Raw genomic sequence first — 21,024 nt, forward strand, 5'->3', positions numbered from 1 at the left:
TAAGAGTTGTTAGCAGTTTGGAGATTTCCTACAGCTTTATTATACTTATATATATATATATTTATACATTTAGTCTCATTTGTGCAAAGTAAAACCAATGCAATGATGTATTTTTAATCTCTTCTGTCATTTTAATCCTTGCTGGGCAAACTGGCAGTGCCTGGCAGGGTGGGCAGGCCCTAGCACAGGTGCCCAGAGCAGCTGTGGCTGCCCCTGGATCCCTGGCAGTGCCCAAGGCCAGGCTGGAGCACCCTGGGACAGTGGGAGGTGTCCCTGCCATGGCAGGGCTGGAATGGGGTGAGTTTTTAGCTCCATTCCAACCTTAACCAGAATTTTCTGTACATTTTTTCCACAATTTCCAGTATTTTAAGTATTTCAAATATTCCAAATTTCACTCTGTTGCTCTCAGTCTTTCACAGAGCCCCTGGAAGGTGAAGAGGCAGATTTGGGGTAGCCAGGGGGGCTGAGCTGTGCTGGGGGTGCTGCAGTGAGAGGCTCCCAGCCAGGCTGCTCCCCCAGAGCTGCTCCTGGGCCACATTTCAGTGACATTTCAGTGCTCCCTTCACACCAGGGCTGTGCTGAGAGCTGCTTGTGGCATCCCAAGTGGATTAAGGACATCCAGTGTTAATGGAATTTCAGTTTAAGGGATAAAACAGCCTAAACCCCTTTTTTAAATTAACCACCTTTTTAAACCACCCATACCACAGAGTGTTTCTATTTCCATAGCCTGTCCTGTGATGTCACAGAGGAATGACAGATTTCTTGTGAGTAGCACATCTAAGTAATCTTTTCTAACCGAGTGATGGATGTAATATTAATAAATGTCATTGTTTTATAAAGTAGGAACCATGTGAAGTTGCCACCAGCTCCCTGCTCAAGTCTCCAGCTTGCTTGCAATTACCAGTTCTGCTGTATGTATTTTTAAACAAGCTATAATACTGTGATGATGCTGTAAACTTACCTCTGTAGGAAAAAATGTTCTATTTCAAAATGTCAGGATGAAGGATGTAAATGTTCTGAAAGTGCTATCAACAACAGCAACAACAAAAAAAGAATTTTCACAGAATATTCTAAGGGATTCTGTTACATGCTACAAATCTATTTTACAAGGGTATTTATGGATCATACAGCCTAGTCTGTGAGAACAGGACTATTTTATTACAGAATAAATAAATGAATAAATAAGCAGTGAATATCCATGCCCAGAAGCTGGAAAATGTTTGGTTTGTTTTTTGTTTTTTTTTTTTAGTACCCTGATCAATTCTTTGGGTAATCTGGAAAATGGAGGACCCTGACAGAAGGAATCCACTCCCCCTCATCTCCCATCCACATCCTGGTGCTGTCAGTGCTGCCAAAGAGCTTCAAAATCAGTTGTGGAGAAAAAGAAATGGACAAAGAGTTGCATGAAACCAATGCAAATGTGGTGTTGATAGGATTAATATCTGTGGATAGGATTAATATCAGTGGATGGGATTAATATCAGTGGGTAGGATTAATATCAGTGGGTAGGATTAATATCTGTGGGTAGGATTAATATCTGTGGGTAGGATTAATATCAGTGGGTAGGATTAATATCTGTGGGTAGGATTAATATCAGTGGGTAGGATTAATATCTGGTTTGCCATCATTTGAAGGCAGAGCAGGCAGGAAAGCAGCCCTGGGGCAGACAGGGCTGATCTGCACACTCCCAGTGCCTCCCTCAGGGGCACAATCAAAAGTCACTCTCTGAAAATCACATCCAGTGGTAATAAAATCACAGCTTGAGGAATGCAAGGAGATTGGAAAATGCTTGAAGAATGCAGAGCTGGGAGCACTGCAGCCCTTGCTGGAGGATGTGTGGATGGTTTGAAGTGCTCTCAGCTCAGGGGTCACTGAGAGCTGGGTGCCCTTGTCCTTGGTGCCAGCAGATGAGAACTTCTGTCAAGTTCCCAACAGGAATAAATGAGTTCAGCTCCTTTTCTTGAAACCTCATCAAATTAGCTGTGGTAAAAAATAGAATTAAAAAACCACCCAAGTCTCACCACACCCCAACCCTGTGAGGGGAATTTCTGAGGAGGCACTGAGGGACCCCAGGGGAGCCTGGAGCATTGCAGATATTCCTGGAACTTCAGGGAAATGTTCAGGATTAATGGAAAGAGGCCACAAAGGTGCTCTGAGGGCTGGAGCCCCTCTCCCATGAGGAAAAGCTGAGCTTTGGGAGTGTTCAGCTGGAGAAGGGAAGGCTCCAGGAACGTTCCTGCACCTGAAGGGGGTCACAGGAAAGGTGGGGCACAGCTCTGAGCAGGCCCTGAGGACAAGGGAGGGTGGGTTTACCTGCAGGAGGGCTCCTTTAGACCAGATACAAGAAGGTTTTTACACTGAGGATGGGCAGGCCCTGTAATAAAATCCCCAGAGAAGCTGTGGCTGCCCCTGGACCCCTGAAAATGTCCAAATCCAGGTCAGACCACCCTGGAATAGTGGGAGGTGTAAGGTGGCCTTTGGGGGTTAAGTGGCCTTTGGAAGGTCTCTTCCAACTCAAACTCTTCTCTGATCCTACACTGAACCACTGGGACCACAAAGAATTTCCTCTACTGAGGAAATCCAACTTTAAATATCCCAGAATTGTGGGATGGTTTGGGTTGGAGGGGACCTTAAAGCTCCTCCAGTGCCACCCCTGCCAAGGGCAGGGCCACCTTCCACCAGAACAGGTAATTTGGGAATGTTCAGCTTTGTTGCCAGCTCAGATCCAGGGAGTGAATGCCACTAAAACCTCATTCCCACTCAGAGCTGCTGGGACTGAGCTGGAAGTTTTTCTAGAGATACAAATTCCCAGAGCAGGAGAGGTGGCTGGAAAGGGGACAAGGAATGAGGGAGCCTGGAGTGCAGGGTGGTTTTTATAAAGCTAGAGCAAATGAAAGGGAAAGTTACAGTGCTGCAGTCCATGGGAAACTGATTTTAATGATAATGTGAGGAATGCAAGTTTCTCCAAAGGGTCAGTTATAAAATCCAACACCCCAAAAGTGGATATCAGCACACATAGAGCATGAAACAACTGAGATGGGAGAAACCTTCTCTGTGAGCACAGAGCAATGAAGCCCACCACATCAGCAATCACCCAGAAGATGAAATCATCCAGGCTCTGGGTGCCATGAAAGCCACAAAGGCAAAGCTGCAGAGCACTTTGAAGAGGCAGATTGATTTGTTTCACAGCCACAGCTGCTTTTCCCAAGGAATCCCTCTTGAGCCACTCTGCTCCTTTCATGCCCCAGCAAGCACAAACCAGGCAGCAGATGAGCCAATATTCCTTGACCAGAGTTTTGAGGTTTCTTTGGATCAAAAGAAAAATCTCCTGCTGGAGGGAGGAGCTCCTGGAAGGGGAAAAAAGAGGATACCTCACCCACCCTCTTTCCCACACGGCAGAGTTTTGGATCTCCAGCCTCAAAAAGTGCAGGATTAGAAAATAAATTATTTAGGAGATCAGATCATCCATTCCATTGGCATAAAGAAAACACTCAGATCTCAGAGTCACTGCTGATAAAAGAATGAAACAACTGTAGTGAGCAGCAGGAAAATGCATCCAACAGCCATCAGCAAAATCTGCTTTGATTTTGCTGAGGAGTTACCTGAGTTCTGTTTGTAACATTTATGCAAACAAACAGGAGCTGTGCAGGCACTGTGTGTGAGCTCCACAGACAAACACTGTCAGACACATAACCCAGATAACTCACAGCTCAGATTTACAGAAAGGCTGACAGCAGCTGCAAAGGAATTTCAGTAGCTCCAGAAAGGTTCAGTGTTCTGAAAACAGAAATATCAACATGTGCACGGCAGTCACTCTTTGTGGGTCTGCAAGGGCTGAAATCTGTGCTACAAAATGACAGTTTCCAAGGATTCAGTTCCTGATCACCCCCTGTACACCTGGCAGCCCTTCCAAGGCCCCACCTGAAATTCTGGGTGCCTCTCCCAGTGTGTGCAGAGACTTCCAGAGGCTCAGAGAACCAGGGAGTGCAGAGCAAAACCAGGAACAGAGGTGGGGCACCCAGGAGGAGATTGGAAAGCAGGAGATTTAAGGGTTTAAACATTTCCAAGGATCCCAGAGCAACAGGAAGGAACAAGCAGAGTTTATTCATTATCCAAGTGCCCTGCAGGACAATTCCAAAGGGGATGCTGTTGGGGCAGTATTTCTGATGGACCATTGAAGCTGTTTGCAAGGACAAGCAGCACTGAGGAGCTCAGGGCTGGGCTGGGCTCCCACCTGGGCTTCACCTACTCAGGATCCACTCCCAGGGAAAGCACTCTGAGCAGATTTTTAAGCAGCAGAAGGCAGAACTTTGCTAACACTTCTGTTTATATCCCAGCATTTCCCTCCAGGTTTTCCATGGTTTGTGGGAAGGGAGAACAAGAGGCTAAACAGCTCTCAAGGACTCTGATAAACAACCCAGAGCAGAGGAGGGAAACAACCCCATGAAATACAAACCCCCGCTTAAGGCAGCAGTGAGGGCTCTGGTCCCAAAATGGGGGAAGAAAATGCAACAGGGGGATTTGATTCCATCTGCTTTGGCACAAAAATGCAGTGTGGGTTCACAGATAGGGATATCCCTCTAAGGTTTCCACAGAGATGGGAATGCAGAGAAGTCAGGATATGGGAGGCTGAGGAGAGTCAGGCCATGGCTGAGCCCTTGCTCTCAGCTTTGGTCACAAAGGGCTGCAGAGGTGCCCAGAGAGCAGTACCAGGCTTTGGAGGCCACAGTGAGGATGATTTCACTGTCTAGCCCAAAGATTCCCAGCACAATTCCATTTTATTTGGATGTGTACTGAACCCCAGATCCAGTCTTTGAACAACAGTGACTTCCTAATCTTGAAAAACTACAACCAATTCCAAAGTATTTTCTTGCAATTTCTCTCCCAGTTTTCATCTTGTTGCTTGTTTTTCTCTATCCTATATAGATTCCATGATTAATTTATTATCATTTCTCATCCCATTGGCACCCCCAGTCCTGCTGATTAATTTCTGTTACAACCTCATTAATTCCCTTCTATAAATACTTCATTTCATTTTACTGCTTTTTATAGTTAACTTTGCTTTTTGTCTTCCACCTGGGGCTCTCACTTTCAATTTACCATGAGGCAGTGGGCAAAGCCTGAGCTGAGATGCAGTAATTACACCTCCCTGCCCTGGCAAACAGAATCATTTATTTTCCTTATGGATGGAGGCAGCTGGGAGCTGCTCTGCAATCCCACAGCAATCCCCCAAAAAACAATTCTTCTGCCTTGCCAGATTAATAATGGAAACTGCTGGCTTCTGGAATTTGAGAAGCCCATGGAGATGGATTACAATCTGCTGCAACATTTGCATTGAGGAGAGGTTGACTCACACCCCAGGCAGGCAGATCTGGTTCTACCTGCAGGAATATTAAAGCAGCACCCAATCCATCACTGCCACAGCAGCTCAGATCCAAAATCAGTGGAATTCTGGAGCTGGCTGCCCACAGGAGGCTCTCCCAGTTCTTCACCCACTGGAGTTATGGTCCATTCAGTCTTTCCACTCCTGACCCTTCAGCCTTTGCCACAAATCCCTGGGATCCTCTGAAGGTTTGGGAAAGCTTCTGAGTGCTTCTCCTAGAAGTGTGAGCGTGTCCTGAAACAGAAAGCAAACATGGGATTATTCAGGATTGTATTCCTGCCATTTGTCATGGCCTGCAGCACACACCCAGCCCCTCAAGCCCAGCCAGAGGGGCAGCACTCCTCCACACACTTTGGTGGGTTTGAAAGGATTCTGATTAAAAACTCTGGCCCAAAAAGCAGACTTCTTCCCTGAGGAGGGACAGGGAAAAGCAGCTGGCCTTGCATGGGGAAAAAATGGGAAAAAGTGAAGCCTCACCTGAGGCTGAAGCTCTCAAATCTTAGGTAGGGAGTGAGGAAGAGTCAAAATGCTGGAAACTGGAATTACACTAGGGAAGAAAGGAATGTGTGGTACAGCACAAACTCCCAGGTTGCTCAACATGAGAAGAGAGCTGGGAGCTGCAGGAAGGCTCCTCCCTTCAGGCTCCCCCTCCCAAGGAGGGAGAGAAGAGCTCTTCCTTCAGGAGGATCTGTGACCGTGTTCACAGGGGTCTGAGGATGAGGGAAGAGATGAGGATCTGACTCCATGTTTAGAAGGCTTGATTTATTGTTTTATCATATATATTATATGAAAACTATACTAAAAGAACAGAAGAAAGGATTTCATCAGAAGGCTGGCTAAGAAAGCAGAGAATGGAATGATAACAGAGGTTTGTGACTGACCAGACAGTCCAAGCCAGCTGACTGTGATTGGCCATTAATTAGAAACAACCCCATGAGACCAATCACAGATGCACCTGTTGCATTCCACAGCAGCAGATAATCAATGTTTGCATTTTGTTCCTGAGGCCTCCCAGCTTCTCAGAGGGAAAAATCCTAAGGAAAAGATTTTTCAGAAAATACCATGGCTACAAGGATCCTCCTGAAGAGCAGCCAAGGGAGGCCCAGGAAATTCTGCACATTTCACTGCTCCCCCAGCTGCTCCAGAGGCAACTCCTACCAACAAAGCTTCCATCTCTGGGACACTGGCACAGAGACAGGAATTGCAAGCAGAAATCTCAGAGTATCCCAGAAAAAAATCCCAGTATTCCAGAAAAACCTCAGCCTCCATCTCACATTGCAGTGTCCTAATGCAAGATTCCCAAAGGGTGAGCAAGGAAGCCCAGTAGGGGCAGTCACCCCCTATCACATCATTTAATTTGCCATTTCAGCTTGGACAGAAAACAAACTGGGGAGGCACAATCAAAAGGGACCCAAACCCATTCCAGGACAGCCTGGGAATGACCTTCAGCTTCCACAAATCAGCAACTCCAATGACTTGAGGAGAATGTTGGTCCCAAGCACTTTATTAATGAAATGGACCCAAATTCTATTTTGGTTTGCACTGATCTCACTGCCATAAATCAGGGAGAATCTGAATTACAGATTCTTTCGTTACAGCACCTATAAAATGTAGCATGAATTTTTTTCAACAATATTTGCTTACCCTGGAGTAAAACTGTTCTTCCAATTTCTCTTGGATTAAAGCACCTTCCAGCAGAGTCTTTTTTTGCCTGAGAAAGGCAACCTTGGCCAGCTCTGCTTCCTTCTGCTGGCAGCCAGGACAGGTTGAAACCTCATGGATTTCAGCTTCTGTCACCTGGAAGAGGAAACTTTGATGCCATGAGCAATGTCTGGCCTGGCAACTTTAAGAACAATCAAAAAAAATACACTAAAGACAAAAATTGGCTTTTTAGGCAGTGGTAAAATAATTCAGAGTCACAATTCCATCATCTATAACTGCTCCTGTGCTGGCCGTGTGCAAGGCTTTAAGCAGCAACCAGAGGGGTTATGATTATAAATTATATTTATACATTTTATAAATGAATTAAGAGGCAAATAAGCTCTGGAGCCATTAGTTCAAACATGCAGCTCTGAGCCAGGATCCAGCCCAGACTCTGCAGCTCTGTCTGTGAGCTAATCAGTGCTGCTCAGTGATTCCTGGGTCAGGTTATCCACCATGAAATCTTAAGCTTATTTAACAGCATTACAGAAATCCCAGGGTTTGTGCTTTTATGAAATATCAATGGTTTTATCTGATCTAATTGACTCAGATTCCATCTGGCTCCATAAACACATTCAATTGCTACAAAGACAGAGGAATCAGCCCAAGGAAGTCCCATCCCAGGCCTCTGTCTCCTCTTCCCTGAATTTCTCTGGACAAAAATGTTGTGGGGAACTACAACAGAACCAAGCAGATGAAGTCACTTTTCTCAGGGAATGTATTCCCACAATGGAAGACAAAGAAAGATAAAATAAAAAATTCCACTAAATTTGCAAGGTAGGTTAACATTAACAGAAATTTTAAAAGCAGATGGCTGAAATGTCAGAATTGTTTTAAAAGACAGGAAGGCTGAAATAATTATCACATCAGAACTGACTTTAAAGTGCTGTTTTTAGATGCAGGGCTGAGGGGAGGAGCTGGACATAAAACCCATCCTGTGGTGGGAAAAAACCACTGGGCTGGTGACAAAAAAAAAGAGATTTGCATAGGGTAAAGATGAGACAGAGGCTGAGGTCACCAAGATTTTATTGGAACAGTTTTTATCAATATTATCTAATACCTGAGAAAGCTGGGAACACAGGCAGGTTTTGTTTTTGGAATTCTTCTAATCCCGGAGTCCCAAAGACTTCACAACAAATAATATGCAGAATAATTTGATAAATAATTGGGGCAAACACACTCAGAGAAAAAGGCTTTTTCCTCTAGCTGGCCCAGGGCTTCTTGTAAAATAAATGATGACCTCAGCCTTGCTCAATCACACAAATCAGGATTTTATCAGCAGACAATAGTTTATGATGATTATTTGCTAGCATCTAAAGTGATGTATTGTGACCGTGTTCACAGGGGTCTGAGGATGAGGGAGGAGACGAGGATCTGACTCCATGTTTCAGAAGGCTGATTTATTATTTTATGATATATATTATATTAAAACCATACTAAAAGAATAGAAGAAAGGATTTCATCAGAAGGCTGGCTAAGAATAGAAAAAGAAAGAATGATAACAAAAGCTTGTGGCTGGGACAGAGAGTCCGAGCCAGCTGACTGTGATTGGCCATTAATTAGAAACAACCTCATGACACCAATCCCAGATGCACCTGTTGCATCCCACAGCAGCAGATAACCATTGTTTGCATTTTGTTCCTGAGGCCTCCCAGCTTCTCAGGAGGAAAAATCCTAAGGAAAGGATTTTTCATAAAATGTGTCTGTGACAATGTCTGAGAAATGAGAAGATTAAATCTTGGGCTGTCAACCCAAAACCTCTTCCAGAGGCCTGAGCCTGGCATCAGTAAGGTCTGCCTGCCTTGATCCTGTAATTATGGCTTTTTTCTGCAGTGGCTCTCCAGAATTTAGGGGAAATCTCCCTTTGTCCCCCCCAGTACCTGTTTCAGAGCCTCCCTGGTGTTTTCCAGCAGGATCCTGTTCATCAGCTGGGCAGGAACAGCACAGGACTGTCGTGGCTCAGTCTGCCTTGCTGGGGCTCCCCAGTGCAGCCTCCTGCCCCTGTGTGCCTGCTGCTGCTGCTGCATGCTGCTGATCCTGCTGCTGCAGAAACGGCTCAGAGCTCCCAGCTCTGCCTGGGAGAACCCACAAACTCCTGCAAGCAACAGGGAAAGGCATCAGTGGCTGTGCCAGGGACAGAGGGATGGCTGCCCTGCATCTGTGTGAGCTCCTGTGGGCCAAGGAGAGCCAAACCCTGCCTGCAGCCACACAGAGCACAGCTACACACAAATGGGATGGCAGCTGTAGGAACTTGCACAATAAATGACTCCAAAACCAGAATTTAAACACAAATGCGGATGGGAGCTGTAGGAACTTGCACGGTAATTGGCTCTAAAATCAGAGTTTTAAACACAAATGTGCATGGCAGGTGTAGGAATTTGGACAATAAATAGCTCTAAAACAGACTCCAAAATCAGAATTTACACAAATGGGGATGGCAGTTACAGTAACCAGTAACAATAAATGACTCAAAAATCAGAATTTAAACACAAATGGGGATGGGAGCTGCAGGAACTTGCATCATAAAACACCCTAAAAGAGGCTCCAAAATCAGAATTTAAACATAAATGTGGATGGGAGCTGCAGGAACCTGCACAATAAATGGTTCTAAAATCAGAATTTAAACACAAATGGGACAGCAGCTGTAGGAACCTGCAAAATAGTTGGCTATAAAATCAGAATTTAAACACAAATGGGGATGGGATCTGTAAGAATTTGCACAATAAATGGCTCCAAAATCAGAATTTACACAAATGGAGATGAGAGCTATAGGAACCTGCACAATAAATGGCTCAAAAATCAGAATTTAAACACAAATCTGGGTGGGATGGGAGCTGTAGGAACTTGCATAATGAAAGGCTCTAAAACAGGCCCCAAAATCAGAATTTAAACACAGATATGGATGGGAGCTGTAGGAACTTGCACAATAAATTACTCCAAAACCAGAATTTAAACACAAATGTGGATGGGAGCTGTAGGAACTTGCACGGTAATTGGCTCTAAAATCAGAATTTTAAACACAAATGTGCATGGCAGGTGTAGGAATTTGGACAATAAATAGCTCTAAAACAGGCTCCAAAATCAGAATTTACACAAATGGGGATGGCAGTTACAGTAACCAGTAACAATAAATGACTCAAAAATCAGAATTTAAACACAAATGGGGATGGGAGCTGCAGGAACTTGCATCATAAAACACCCTAAAAGAGGCTCCAAAATCAGAATTTAAACACAAATGGGGATGGGAGCTGTAGGAACCTGCACAATAAATGGCTCTAAAAGAAGCTCCAAAGATGGGAGGAAATAAAAAGACAAAAGGTTAATGGCACAGGATAAATAGATTAGCAAAGCAAGCAGTTAAACACTATGACATTAAATAAACTGGCTGTCAATAATACAGATTTAGCACCTCACCACCTGAAACTGCAACTTGCTAAACCCAAATAAATTAATATATCAAGAGAGATCTCATCAATAACTCTAAGGAGCAATTTGTAAGAAAAATTAGAGGCAGTGTCCACTGAAGGCACTCTGGAAACACCTCCAATACATTCCACAAACTACAGAAAGGCAATTTTTTTTTTGGAGGAAATGCAATTAGAAAACACCTCTTATCTAAAGCTTCAACAATCATTTCCTAAATTCTTTAGAAGATCTTATTTCAAAAAGATCATTCCCTCTTTCATCTTCCCTTATCCTTCCCAGTGGCACATAAAAATAAATAAAACAGAGATTAGACTTCAGCTGGGCGGGTTAGGATGGATTTACAACTTCATTCAGGGCTTTTGGGGAGATTTTCCAGAGGCTCAGAGCACAAGCAGGGCAGTATTTCATGGCCAGCAGCTCAGGATGGGGCTCTCCAGGTTTCCATGGGCAGATTTCCCCCAAAATCAGGCAGGTGGTGACTCCAAAGTGTTTAACCCCAAGGATTCACACCCAAATTCCTGCTGGGAACTTGGGTTGTATCATTTGAACAACCCCTCCACATTTTCTCTTTTCAGGATTAAATTCAATTTCCAGACTTGGCATTCCAGTGCCACAACACAAATCTTCAAAATACTGAAAAACTGGAATATAAAACTTCCCCAAACTCCCTGGGATTTATTTAGTCCTGAGTGCACAGGACACAGTTGTGGAATTGTGCAAAGAAACTGAGCATCTCCTTAGAAATCCAGTGTTTCTAAAGGATAAGGGAATCCATAATTAAAACTAAAACAGGAATTTTGCGGCTTCATGGACAACATGGAAAATATGTTTAAGTTCAGAATTGAGCATCACAAAGCTATTTACTCCTCCTAAGAAGATGATGTTTCAAAATGATTAAAAGGAAAGACAATTTATAGACATATAAGTGAGAATTAGCAACACCTTAAAATGAAATTTAATTTTAAAAAAATTCTGAGGGAGCATCAGAAATATCTGAGTGCAAACCTCCATTTCAGTCATCAGGTGATTTTCCTTACAAGAATTGTGTAAAAAAGTGGAAATCCTAAGATGAGGTATCAAAATGATTAAAAGGAAAGACAATTTATAGACATATAAGTGAGAATTAGCAACACCTTAAAATGAAATTTAATTTTAAAAAAATTCTGAGGGAGCATCATAAATATCTGAGTGGAAACCTCCATTTCAGTCATCAGGTGATTTTCCTTACAAGAATTGTGTAAAAAAGTGGAAATCATGTGCCACTACTGGGTTTAATCTCACTAATAAAACATTCCTGGCAGGTTCATTTATGCTGAACACAGAATGAATAAAAAGATTAAAAAGTTACCATTGTGAGGGGGGGAAAAACCCAGAACAAAAGCATTTGAGTACTCAGAGGGAGAAGTAAAACACATCAGGTCCACTGAGCATTTAGTGACAGTTTAATACCAGCCTGAATAACTCACTTAAGGTTCTTCTGACATCCACAAGTGCAATTTTATTAAGAATTGGTTTCTAATAATGCATAAATCCTGTGCTGCCACACACCCACCCATCTGCTCATCTGCACCTCCAGACTTCAGAAGAAACACTGGCAAAGGGAACAGCAATTTTTAAACCTCACTGCACGACTCAGTGCTGGAGTTATTCCTCCACATTAACTCATGCTTAACAGGATGTTCAGAAAGAATATAAATTAGGGATCAAGGACTAGAATTTTTCTGAAAGAAACACAAAAAAAGATGAGGAAAGTTTGTCTTTTAACTGAAGTATTTGCACACTCAGATCTCCCCCAGGCGTGGGAGGTTCACCTGCCCAGGGGATCTCAGCTCCTGCTTTGGGTTGGGTTTATTCCATGTAGATTCCCTGTTTTCCATGTGTGATCCAGACCTGCTGCAATGCTCCTTCTCCAGCTGGGGTGGAGATCTAAGGGCAGTGCACAGAATCCCTGCCAGTGCCCATGGCTGCTCCACAAGGACATTTTCTCATGTTTGTTACTCCAAATCCAGTGTTTCCTCTCAGTAAGGCAGAGCAGGGGACAAAAGCAGCCCAAGTGACAGCAGCACAGCTCAACCCCAGCCCCATCTCACCCAGGAAGGTCACAAAGCGTGGAATATTTAGGCAGAAAAGCTCCACAAAGTGCAGGAAGCAGCCCAGGAGAGACCAGCTAACCCTCATGTGTGCACCCCAAACCCTGCTGAGGGAACTCAGTGACCTGTGTAGCTTTTGTAGGTTTTTTCAGTGACCTATGTAGGTTTTAACTCCAGCCTTAAGTGTAACATTTGAAATCACAGAATCACAGAAATTCTAGGTTGGAAGAGACCTTTAAGATCATCGAGTCCAACCCATGTTCTAACACCTCAACTAGATCATGGCACCAAGTGCCACATCCAGTCTTTTTTTAAACTCTTCAAGGGATGGTGACTCTACCACCTCCCTTGGTAGATCATTCCAGTATTTGACCACTCTTTCTGTAAAATCCATCAGGAGGGAGGAAAAGAAGAAAATATTTATGAGTTTCCTTTTCCTTTGATGTTTAACTTTGATATAACAGGGAAATTGGCAGGCATTTTGTTGTTTTTATTCCTTACCAGTACTCTATTTTAAAGAAGGTAAAAAGAGATAACTGTGAAAAGCAATAATCAATAACTGCTCTGCAGTAAGGTTTTACCTCTGCAGCTCCAGATTGCATCTTCATAATGCCCTAGATTGATTTTACAGTTCAGATGAACATGCTGACAGCCTGACCTGCAGAGAACACGAGAAAGACCCCTGCAGGTACCACAGGGCAGAGAAACAGGTTGAAATGTCAGGCTGTTCATCACAAACAGGAATTTCAAATGAGTAAAACTCCTCCAGCACAGTGAATCATCCCAGAGTCACACAGCAACCTGGGTTGGAAGGACCTTAAAGCCCATCCAGTGCCACACTGGGACTCATCCCACTGTCCCAGGTGCTCCAAGCTCCATCCAACCCAGCCTTGGGCACTGCCAGGGATGGGGCAGCTCCAGCTCCTCTGGGCAACTGTGCCAGGGCATCCCCACCCTCCAGGGATCAATTAGAGGAGCAGGGCAGAAAAATAAACAGGCAAAGCATTTGATGGAGAGGCAGCTGGTGAGCACAGCACCAGCCAGGGGGTTAGAGAGCCCCACCTGAATTCTCAGACACAGCCAAGCTGAAGAATTGCCTTTTCCTGAGTGCATTTTAAAGATGACTAACATGGAGCAATCTCTGTGGAACTGAGGATTTACACTCATGTTGTGATGCATTTGCCTAATAACAGCTCGTGCTTCCACACTGGGGTGCAGGGACAAAGAACTCTGATGAAAATTCCTCACTTCACCTGAGGCCAGCGTGTTTTCCTTCTTTCAGCCCACAAAGAAAACCATGAAAAATAAAAATGACATTCCAGAGTGTTCCTACAGGCAAAGCAGAACCTTGTGCTCCCCCATCACATTTAACCCTATTAGCAGTAAGATGAGAAGGAAAGTCTTGAGGCAACAAAACAAACCCCAATTCAGAGCACCCTGTGTGCTCAGTGATTCACTGAGCTGAGTGTTCTGAGGGGACTCACTGTGCAGCAATCCACTTCCAGGTGAGCTCATCTGCTGCACTAAAAAAACATCTCCAAGCTGCTAAAACAATACAAGAGTTGGGGGATACCATGTGCTGAAGGATTAAGTCCAAGAGAAGCATTTATAGATATCAGAAGAGTTGCTGTGGCTATTTTGTGGTATTAATTAAAAAAATGTAGAATATTATGATTGATTTGGGGATAGCTGATCATGATTGATTTGGGGATAGCCTGGCTGGGTACTGTGTTTGCATCAAAGAAAAGCAGAAAGCATACTTTGTGCTGCTCATATGGATCATTGGAAGCACCAAAGTCCCTGAGGCTGCCACGGGGACAAGTGACAGGAGCAGCAAGGACGAGCCAGCTCTGCATCCTTCACCTCAAGATCATGGAGCAGGATTTGCTGCTCCAGCCTCAGTGCTCTCTCTGACTCCCCTGCCCTCAGCACCCACCAGCCAAAGGCACAAATTCCCTGGTGAGGAACTGCAGGGATCTGCAAGGCCTTCTATGAATAAAATCCTCTGAGTGAGTGCAACTTCCAAGGGAAATCATCCCCAGCCTTCAGCTGTGGCTCATCCTCCCCTCAGTGCCTCTGAGCCCACCAGGTCCCATTCTCTGTCTCCAGGAATCAGTCACAGGGCTCTGGTGTATTTTGGGAAGATTCTCCTGTAGGAGCAGCCCAGGATGAGCTGCTGCACACTGCCCTGACTGCAGAGCAATGCAGGAGATGAGTCAGGAGCCCCAGCACTGACACTGGGGAAGGAGCTCTGCTCTCCCCAGCCTGGCAGGTGCTGCTTCCTTAGGGCAGATGGGTGCTCTGAGGATGCTGGAGCACAAATCCCACACCATGAAGGGCCCAGGCAGGAGGATCCCTGTCCCACAGTGACCTACAAAACTCCAAGTGTGCTCACCTCCCATCAACATGGAGATTGAGGAAGGTTCCCCGTCTGCTCCCATTATTTTTTGCTCAGTTACAGCTTTTTTTGCTCTTTTTTCTTAATTAAAAATAGCATCTCTGACCCACTTCTTGACAGACTTTAGCAGGGCTTGCATCCCACCATCTGCTCTCACAGTTCCTTGCATAACTGGTACATGGAAATGGATCCTTCCTTCCTCCTTTCCCTTCTCCTCCTCCCTGCACTCCATCATTATTTGGGTAAAGCTGCTCCATTGTTCCTGCCAAAATTGGAGCCCTACTGCCTCCCTCAGCTTGGGAAAGGAACTAGAACAGGGCAAACAAATAATTCAATTATCAATACTGTTGGTTAACAAGGGGGAAAACCTGTGTCACACAATAAATTCTGAAGTCATGTTTATTTTGGAGGGGAAAATGCCCAAATTTCCTCCACAGGTGGAGAGAAAAAACCTGAATTAAATTAAACAATTAAATGTCAAACATGGGGACATTTTTGAATTTTGTGGTAATGCATCACCAGGATAATGTCACTACATAGGGGCAGCATCAAAGCCATGTGTGATATGGGAGACAAGCTGCACTCCAAGAAAGCATAAAAGAGAAACTGTGCACTTAATTACTTGGCTAATTAAGCCAGGCTAATTAGCTGGCTTGATTTAATAGCCTGTGTATAAAATTTAAGTCAAGTTTACATCCCCTTCCAAAAGAAACAATTACAGGCTCTGCTGAAGTTACCCAACTCACCAGCAGGAGTTGTGATGGCAGATTTGTCTGGCCTAATCCCAGTGTCTTTATTTTTCAGATCAATCCACTTTCCCATGGCATCAATCCATTTTCCTATGGCAGCTCTTTCCACAGCTGCAGGATCCACTGCTTCAGACTCCTCCTCTGCAAGGAGAAAAAGGCAACTTTGAACACACATTGTGAGGAAAGCAAAGTGGGAGGCAAATAATCCTCCACTTGAATGTGCCAGTTCTCCCTGCTAGGGAGGAGAAACCCTGAGCCACAGCAATACACAGATTTCAGCTCCTGCTTTATCCTTCCTCTGCTGCAGCTTTGAGGTCCTACGCAGCCCTCTTCAGTATTTTAAATCATGGAACTATCCCATGGAAAAATTGTTTTATGGCCCAGCTACTTTTCATTCATGGTAAAAAGTAGTTTGGAGAACTGTTTTTTAAGGTGCCAACAGAATTTCAGCATCACAAGGTTACTAAGGAAGGATTTCCATGGCCAAGTCCTTCCCATGGAGCTGTCTGAAGCATGGATCTGGTGGGCACTCTGCACAGCAAGGACACTGCATGCAGTTTTCACATGTTTATTTTTACTGATTTGAGTCCCCAATGCACTGACAGGAGCTGTGGAAGGCAGGCCTCAAGCAGGGAGAGCTCTGCGTACCTGCAGCACTTTGCCCTAAATGTGATGCTGAGCTTCCCAAAGCCTCTGAGACAGCTGCCCCCTCCACATCCTCTGTGGAACACCAGGATCCAGGTGCTTCACTCTCCTCCTCCTCGCTGAAGGACTCAAAGGTGTCTCCTGAATAGTCCAAGGCAGAGCTGCTGTGACTCTGGCTCTGCTCCAGCCCCTTCCCATGGCTCCTGGAGCTCTCTGCTGGGGCAGCTGCCATGGGACAGCACTGCAAATAAAAACAAAAACAAGGTCAGTTTCACAGGATTACTCACCGCAACGTGGGAGGTACTTTGGGATGTTACAGCCACATCACACCAGATTTAACCACCACAACAGGTGGGTAAAATCACAACTCAGTCATGACCAAGCCAAAGCATGGATTAGAGCAGCACACGCTCAGATCCACAGGGGAAATGTACAGAACCAACTAGCACTGAGCAATAGCTGTGAAATCTGAGCGGCATTCTTTGCAAATCTGTGGTGGATTACAGTAATGCTTGGATTAAATTCTTCATTAAAAAATAATCAAATTTTCCCCTTTCTAGTATCTTAAAGGAACTTACAGGAAAGAAAAGGTAAGACTATTTACAACACCAGGTAGCGTCAAAACAAGGGGGAATGAGCTGAAATGGAAAGAGAGGATGGTTAAATGAGATAGTGGGGAAAAACCTTCCACCATCCCAGGCTGCTCCAGCTCCAATGTCCAGCCTGGCCTTGGGCATTGCCAGGGATCCAGGGGCAGCCACAGCTGCTCTGGGCACCCTGTGCCAGGGCCTGCCCATCTTCACAGGGAATAATTCCTAATTCCCAATATCCCATCCATCCCTGCCCTCTGGCAGTGGGAGCCATTCCCTGTGTCCTGTCCCTCCATCCTTGTCCCCAGTCCCTCTGCAGCTCTTCTGGAGCCCCTTCAGGCCCGGGCAGGGCTCTGGGCTCTCCCTGGATTCTCTCCCTCAGCTCTCCCAGCCCGGCTCCAGCCCTGCAGCGGCTCCGTGCCCGGCAGCTCCCCCAGCCAGGGCCGTGCCCGCCCCTCACGGGCTCCGGGAGCTGCTCTGCCCTTCCCTCGCTGCTCTCAGCCCTCATGGACGGGCTCTAAGCGCGGCTTTTTCCCCCTGTGGCCCTCAGAACCTCGCTCCTTACCCCGGCCCCGCTCCCCCGGGCGGGAAGGGGCGGCCCCGGGAGCTGAGGGCGGAGCGGGGCGGGGAGTGGAGCCCGGGCCGGCCGCGGTTGAGGCGGAAAATCCGGCCCCGAAATCCTGCCGGGCTTGTGGGGTCGGTGTCGAATGTTGCCGGATGTACGGAGTTGGGGTTGAATGGTGCCGGGTTTGTGGGGTTGGGGTTGTGCACATCCCGTCCCAGCTGAGCCCCACAGCGATTCCCCCTGGATTTGGAGAGGGCTCTGAGGAGCTGGAGCGAGTCCGGCGGCTTGCAAAGGGTGAGGGAGCAGGGCTGGGGGAGCTGAGCTGGGTCTTTATTCCCCCCTGGGTGTGTGTATCCCTCCCCTGGGTGTGTTTGATCCCCCCTGGGTGTATTTATTCCCCCCTGGGTGTGTTTAATCCCCACAGGATCCCCACATTGCACAAAAAGCGATAAAGGGCTGCCCGGAGCTGTGGCAGCGGCTTGTGGTAAAAACACCTCACGGCCAGCTACAGTTCTGCCACAAGGACGCAAAAGCCTAGAGAAACACTAGGGGATTTTTAAATGTTTTTTTTTTTTTTTACCTTTAGGACAGTGTATTACACCCAAGAAGATGAAGGTAGATGGCCTTGGATGTGACACTTCATGGAAATGAGATGCAAAAAGTATTCTAGGGCATGAAATCTTTCTATGTTTTCAGGTACAATTTCTATAGGTTATATCATGATGAAAGCAACTCTTCTCTATTCTGGGATCTTGCTTTAAAATCGCTGTTTCAGGTTAGCTAATACCACTTTCTGTTTTGTTTTGTTTTGGGGTGTTTGTTTTTTGTTTTGGGGTTTTTTTGTTTGTTGGTTTTTATTGGGATTTTTTGCAGGTTTTTTTTGTTCTTGTTTGAGTTTTTTGGGGTTTTTTTGTTTGTTTTTGGGGTTTTTTTCATTGAAGTCCTTTTTTTTTGGCAAGAAAAGCTGATTCTCCACTCCTGGGATGGCACAGTGTGTTTGCTGTCACTGGGGTTTTATCCTTATGCTGAGTTTGGACTGCCTGGCCAAAGGACAAGAGATTTTGTCTTCTCTCACATTTGAAGCGCAGCAAAAGTGATCTTGTGTCTCCTGGAACAGAGAACTCTGTGCTGGTCTCTACATTTCATGTAAGAAGGAATGGGCAGCATGAGATGGATGCAGGAGTGTCATAAATGCATTGAGGCAGTGGTGGAATAAACAGCTCTGCACATTGTTCAGGGTGTAACATTCACTTCTTTGCTGAGTGAGCTGCTTGGGGCTCGCCCTTTTCTTGTAGTTTGCTGCAAGAAATTAAAATAATTGATGTGGGATAAACATTTCTTGTACCTTTTCCTCCCATCCAAAGGAAAGCAGTGGTCAGAGGGGTGTGTGAGTGGAAGGGCAGTGCAGGAGCCAGCTCAATGCCAGGAACTTGTGGAGACAGGAATCTGGAATTCTGGAATGTGGAATTCTGGAATTCTGTACAGTCTGGATCAGCCAGACCAGCCTTGTGTCCTAAACCTCTCCAGCCCAAAGTTCACCTTGCACTGGCTGCTCTGAGGGGTTGTCATTCTCAAGAAGATAATGTGGCAGCCAGGCTGAGGGAGGTGAGGAGCTGGAAGGATCTAGAAAATAAAGAGAGATTTCATGGTCTGAGTTAAAAACCACAGGGAAACAGGGCTGGGAGAAACATTTCCTTTGCTTTAAAAATCTAATCAACATGCACAGAGAATAACCCAGAATAACTGAGAATAACCCAGATCCCCACAGCTCCCACTAAATGCTTTGATTATTTATCATTGCCCATTTTTTATGGAAACAGTTGACATTAGATTATTAGTGACCTGGGTGGTATTTGATTTTTTCCCCCCTGGAGGTTAAAGACTTTGTAGTTTCCTGTTCTAGGTCCTTTTTAAAATTCATTTTAGGGCATGAAAAATATATTGTTCTGTCAAGTTTATTTCTCTGACATTTATTCAGTGCAGAGTGTGATCCTAATATTAAAGGTTTTTGATTTGAAGCCCAGGATACAGACAAGGCTTTTCAGTGGTCTTCCCTAAACCAGGACATTTCATCACTGCCTGGGAAGTTATGATGTTGGAACAGCATAATTATTTGAAGGAGTGTTTGTTTTTCAGGGATTTGTGGGTGATATTAGATGGCTCAGCCCAGTTGTGTCACAAGGTATTAAGGTTTCTGCCTGCTGAAGTCATGGAGCTGGGCCTATATAGAGCCATAAATAATATTGTGGGAGAGCCAGTGACAGACTTTGACTCCAGCTCAACTCTTTATTACTTGTTATATTAAATTTAAACACAATTGTTGAATTCCTTGCTGTGGGCAAAATGCTTTTTGATGTCTCCTTCTATTAAAGTTGTAATATCCCTTTTAGCCTGTGAAACTTACTCTTGCCAGGTGTGTTTCTCCAATAATTAATGATGCTAGCAGAATTAATTGGGCTGGCACCACAGGGTTGGGTATCCAGCTGGGAATTATGGGGTAAGGCCAGTGGAATTAAGCACATTTTGATTGTGGGGAAAGTTCATGGGGCTCAATAATAAGATGCTCATGGGCATTACTCTGTAGGAAAGGGCAGATCCAGGCTGGAACATTTTTTAAACTCTGGAAATATGAAGGACAAATGCAAGAACTGTTAGGAAATTTGAAAGCATTTGTTGACAATTTAAGATACAGTCAAGGCTCTCCTCTTTATCAGCACAGAAAGTGCTGCCAGGGAGCCCCCAGACACCATAAATCATCCAGGAGAGTGCAGAGGCTGAGAAGATTACAAAGGAAAGGCTCTGGGGCAGGCAGCACCCTGAGAAGGCATTGTTTAGGGCCTGCTGTATTTAAAATGGTCATTTCAGCTGCCATTAACTCCCATCCCTAATTAGGAAATGGATTGATCTTTGCTGGAGACTGGCAGGTGTCCCTGGCACATCAGAGCTCTGCATAGCAATGAGATGGTGAACGTGTCCACTGAGTTTCAGACAGGGGAAAAACAGAAAATCCATATTTCAGGCAGCTGTTGTTAATTGTGCTTTGGGATTGGTGTTGGAAGCAACACTCCATCAGCAAGGCCATCCCTGCCTTCCTGATTTTCCTTGTGCTTTAAACTGGAGAAATATCCTTCCTCACCCTGTCCTAAGGAGGTGGGAAACAGCAAATTTTATCTTCCTCCTTTGTGCCTGCAGATTTCCTCCTGAGTCCTCTCTTCTCACAGAATTTCAATGACCCGATGGGAAAACATCTGAAAATGCAATAAAGTTCATGAGGCAGCATTATCAAATCTCCATTCACAGGGATGGATATCCATGGGAATGGAAACATCCAGCTCCTCAGTGGACACTGAATTTCTAATTCCCATCTTCCCCAGCAGCCTCAGATCTTTTGTGTGTGAATAACTCAGTGCTGCCTCACCCCAGCAAGGTGTGAATCTGGGAAAAGCCCAGGTCCTGCTGTGCCAGGGACACCCAGAG

The 21,024-nt window shown here is 45.1% G+C and overlaps 1 protein-coding gene across 2 annotated transcripts; it reads right to left on the bottom strand.

Annotated features, from left to right (window-relative positions):
* Positions 1-1,224: 1,224 nt before the first annotated feature.
* On the bottom strand, positions 1,225-17,601 carry C16H8orf48 (chromosome 16 C8orf48 homolog). Of its 2 annotated transcripts, XM_063170287.1 has the most exons (7): positions 17,548-17,601; positions 16,971-17,030; positions 16,396-16,633; positions 15,745-15,888; positions 8,965-9,179; positions 7,028-7,180; positions 1,225-5,617 (listed from the first exon to the last, which is right to left on the bottom strand). In XM_063170287.1, exons 3-7 carry the CDS (start codon positions 16,622-16,624, stop codon positions 5,513-5,515), a joined length of 846 nt encoding a protein of 281 aa, XP_063026357.1. In that variant the 5' UTR covers positions 16,625-16,633; positions 16,971-17,030; positions 17,548-17,601; the 3' UTR covers positions 1,225-5,512. The 2 variants fall into 2 exon arrangements, with proteins under 2 accessions (XP_063026357.1, XP_063026358.1); XM_063170288.1 differs by lacking the exon at positions 16,971-17,030 and having other exon boundaries at positions 17,548-17,572.
* Positions 17,602-21,024: the final 3,423 nt, after the last annotated feature.

Source organism: Melospiza melodia, chromosome 16 (assembly GCF_035770615.1).
Source record: "Melospiza melodia melodia isolate bMelMel2 chromosome 16, bMelMel2.pri, whole genome shotgun sequence".
Lineage (NCBI taxonomy): Eukaryota > Metazoa > Chordata > Aves > Passeriformes > Passerellidae > Melospiza > Melospiza melodia.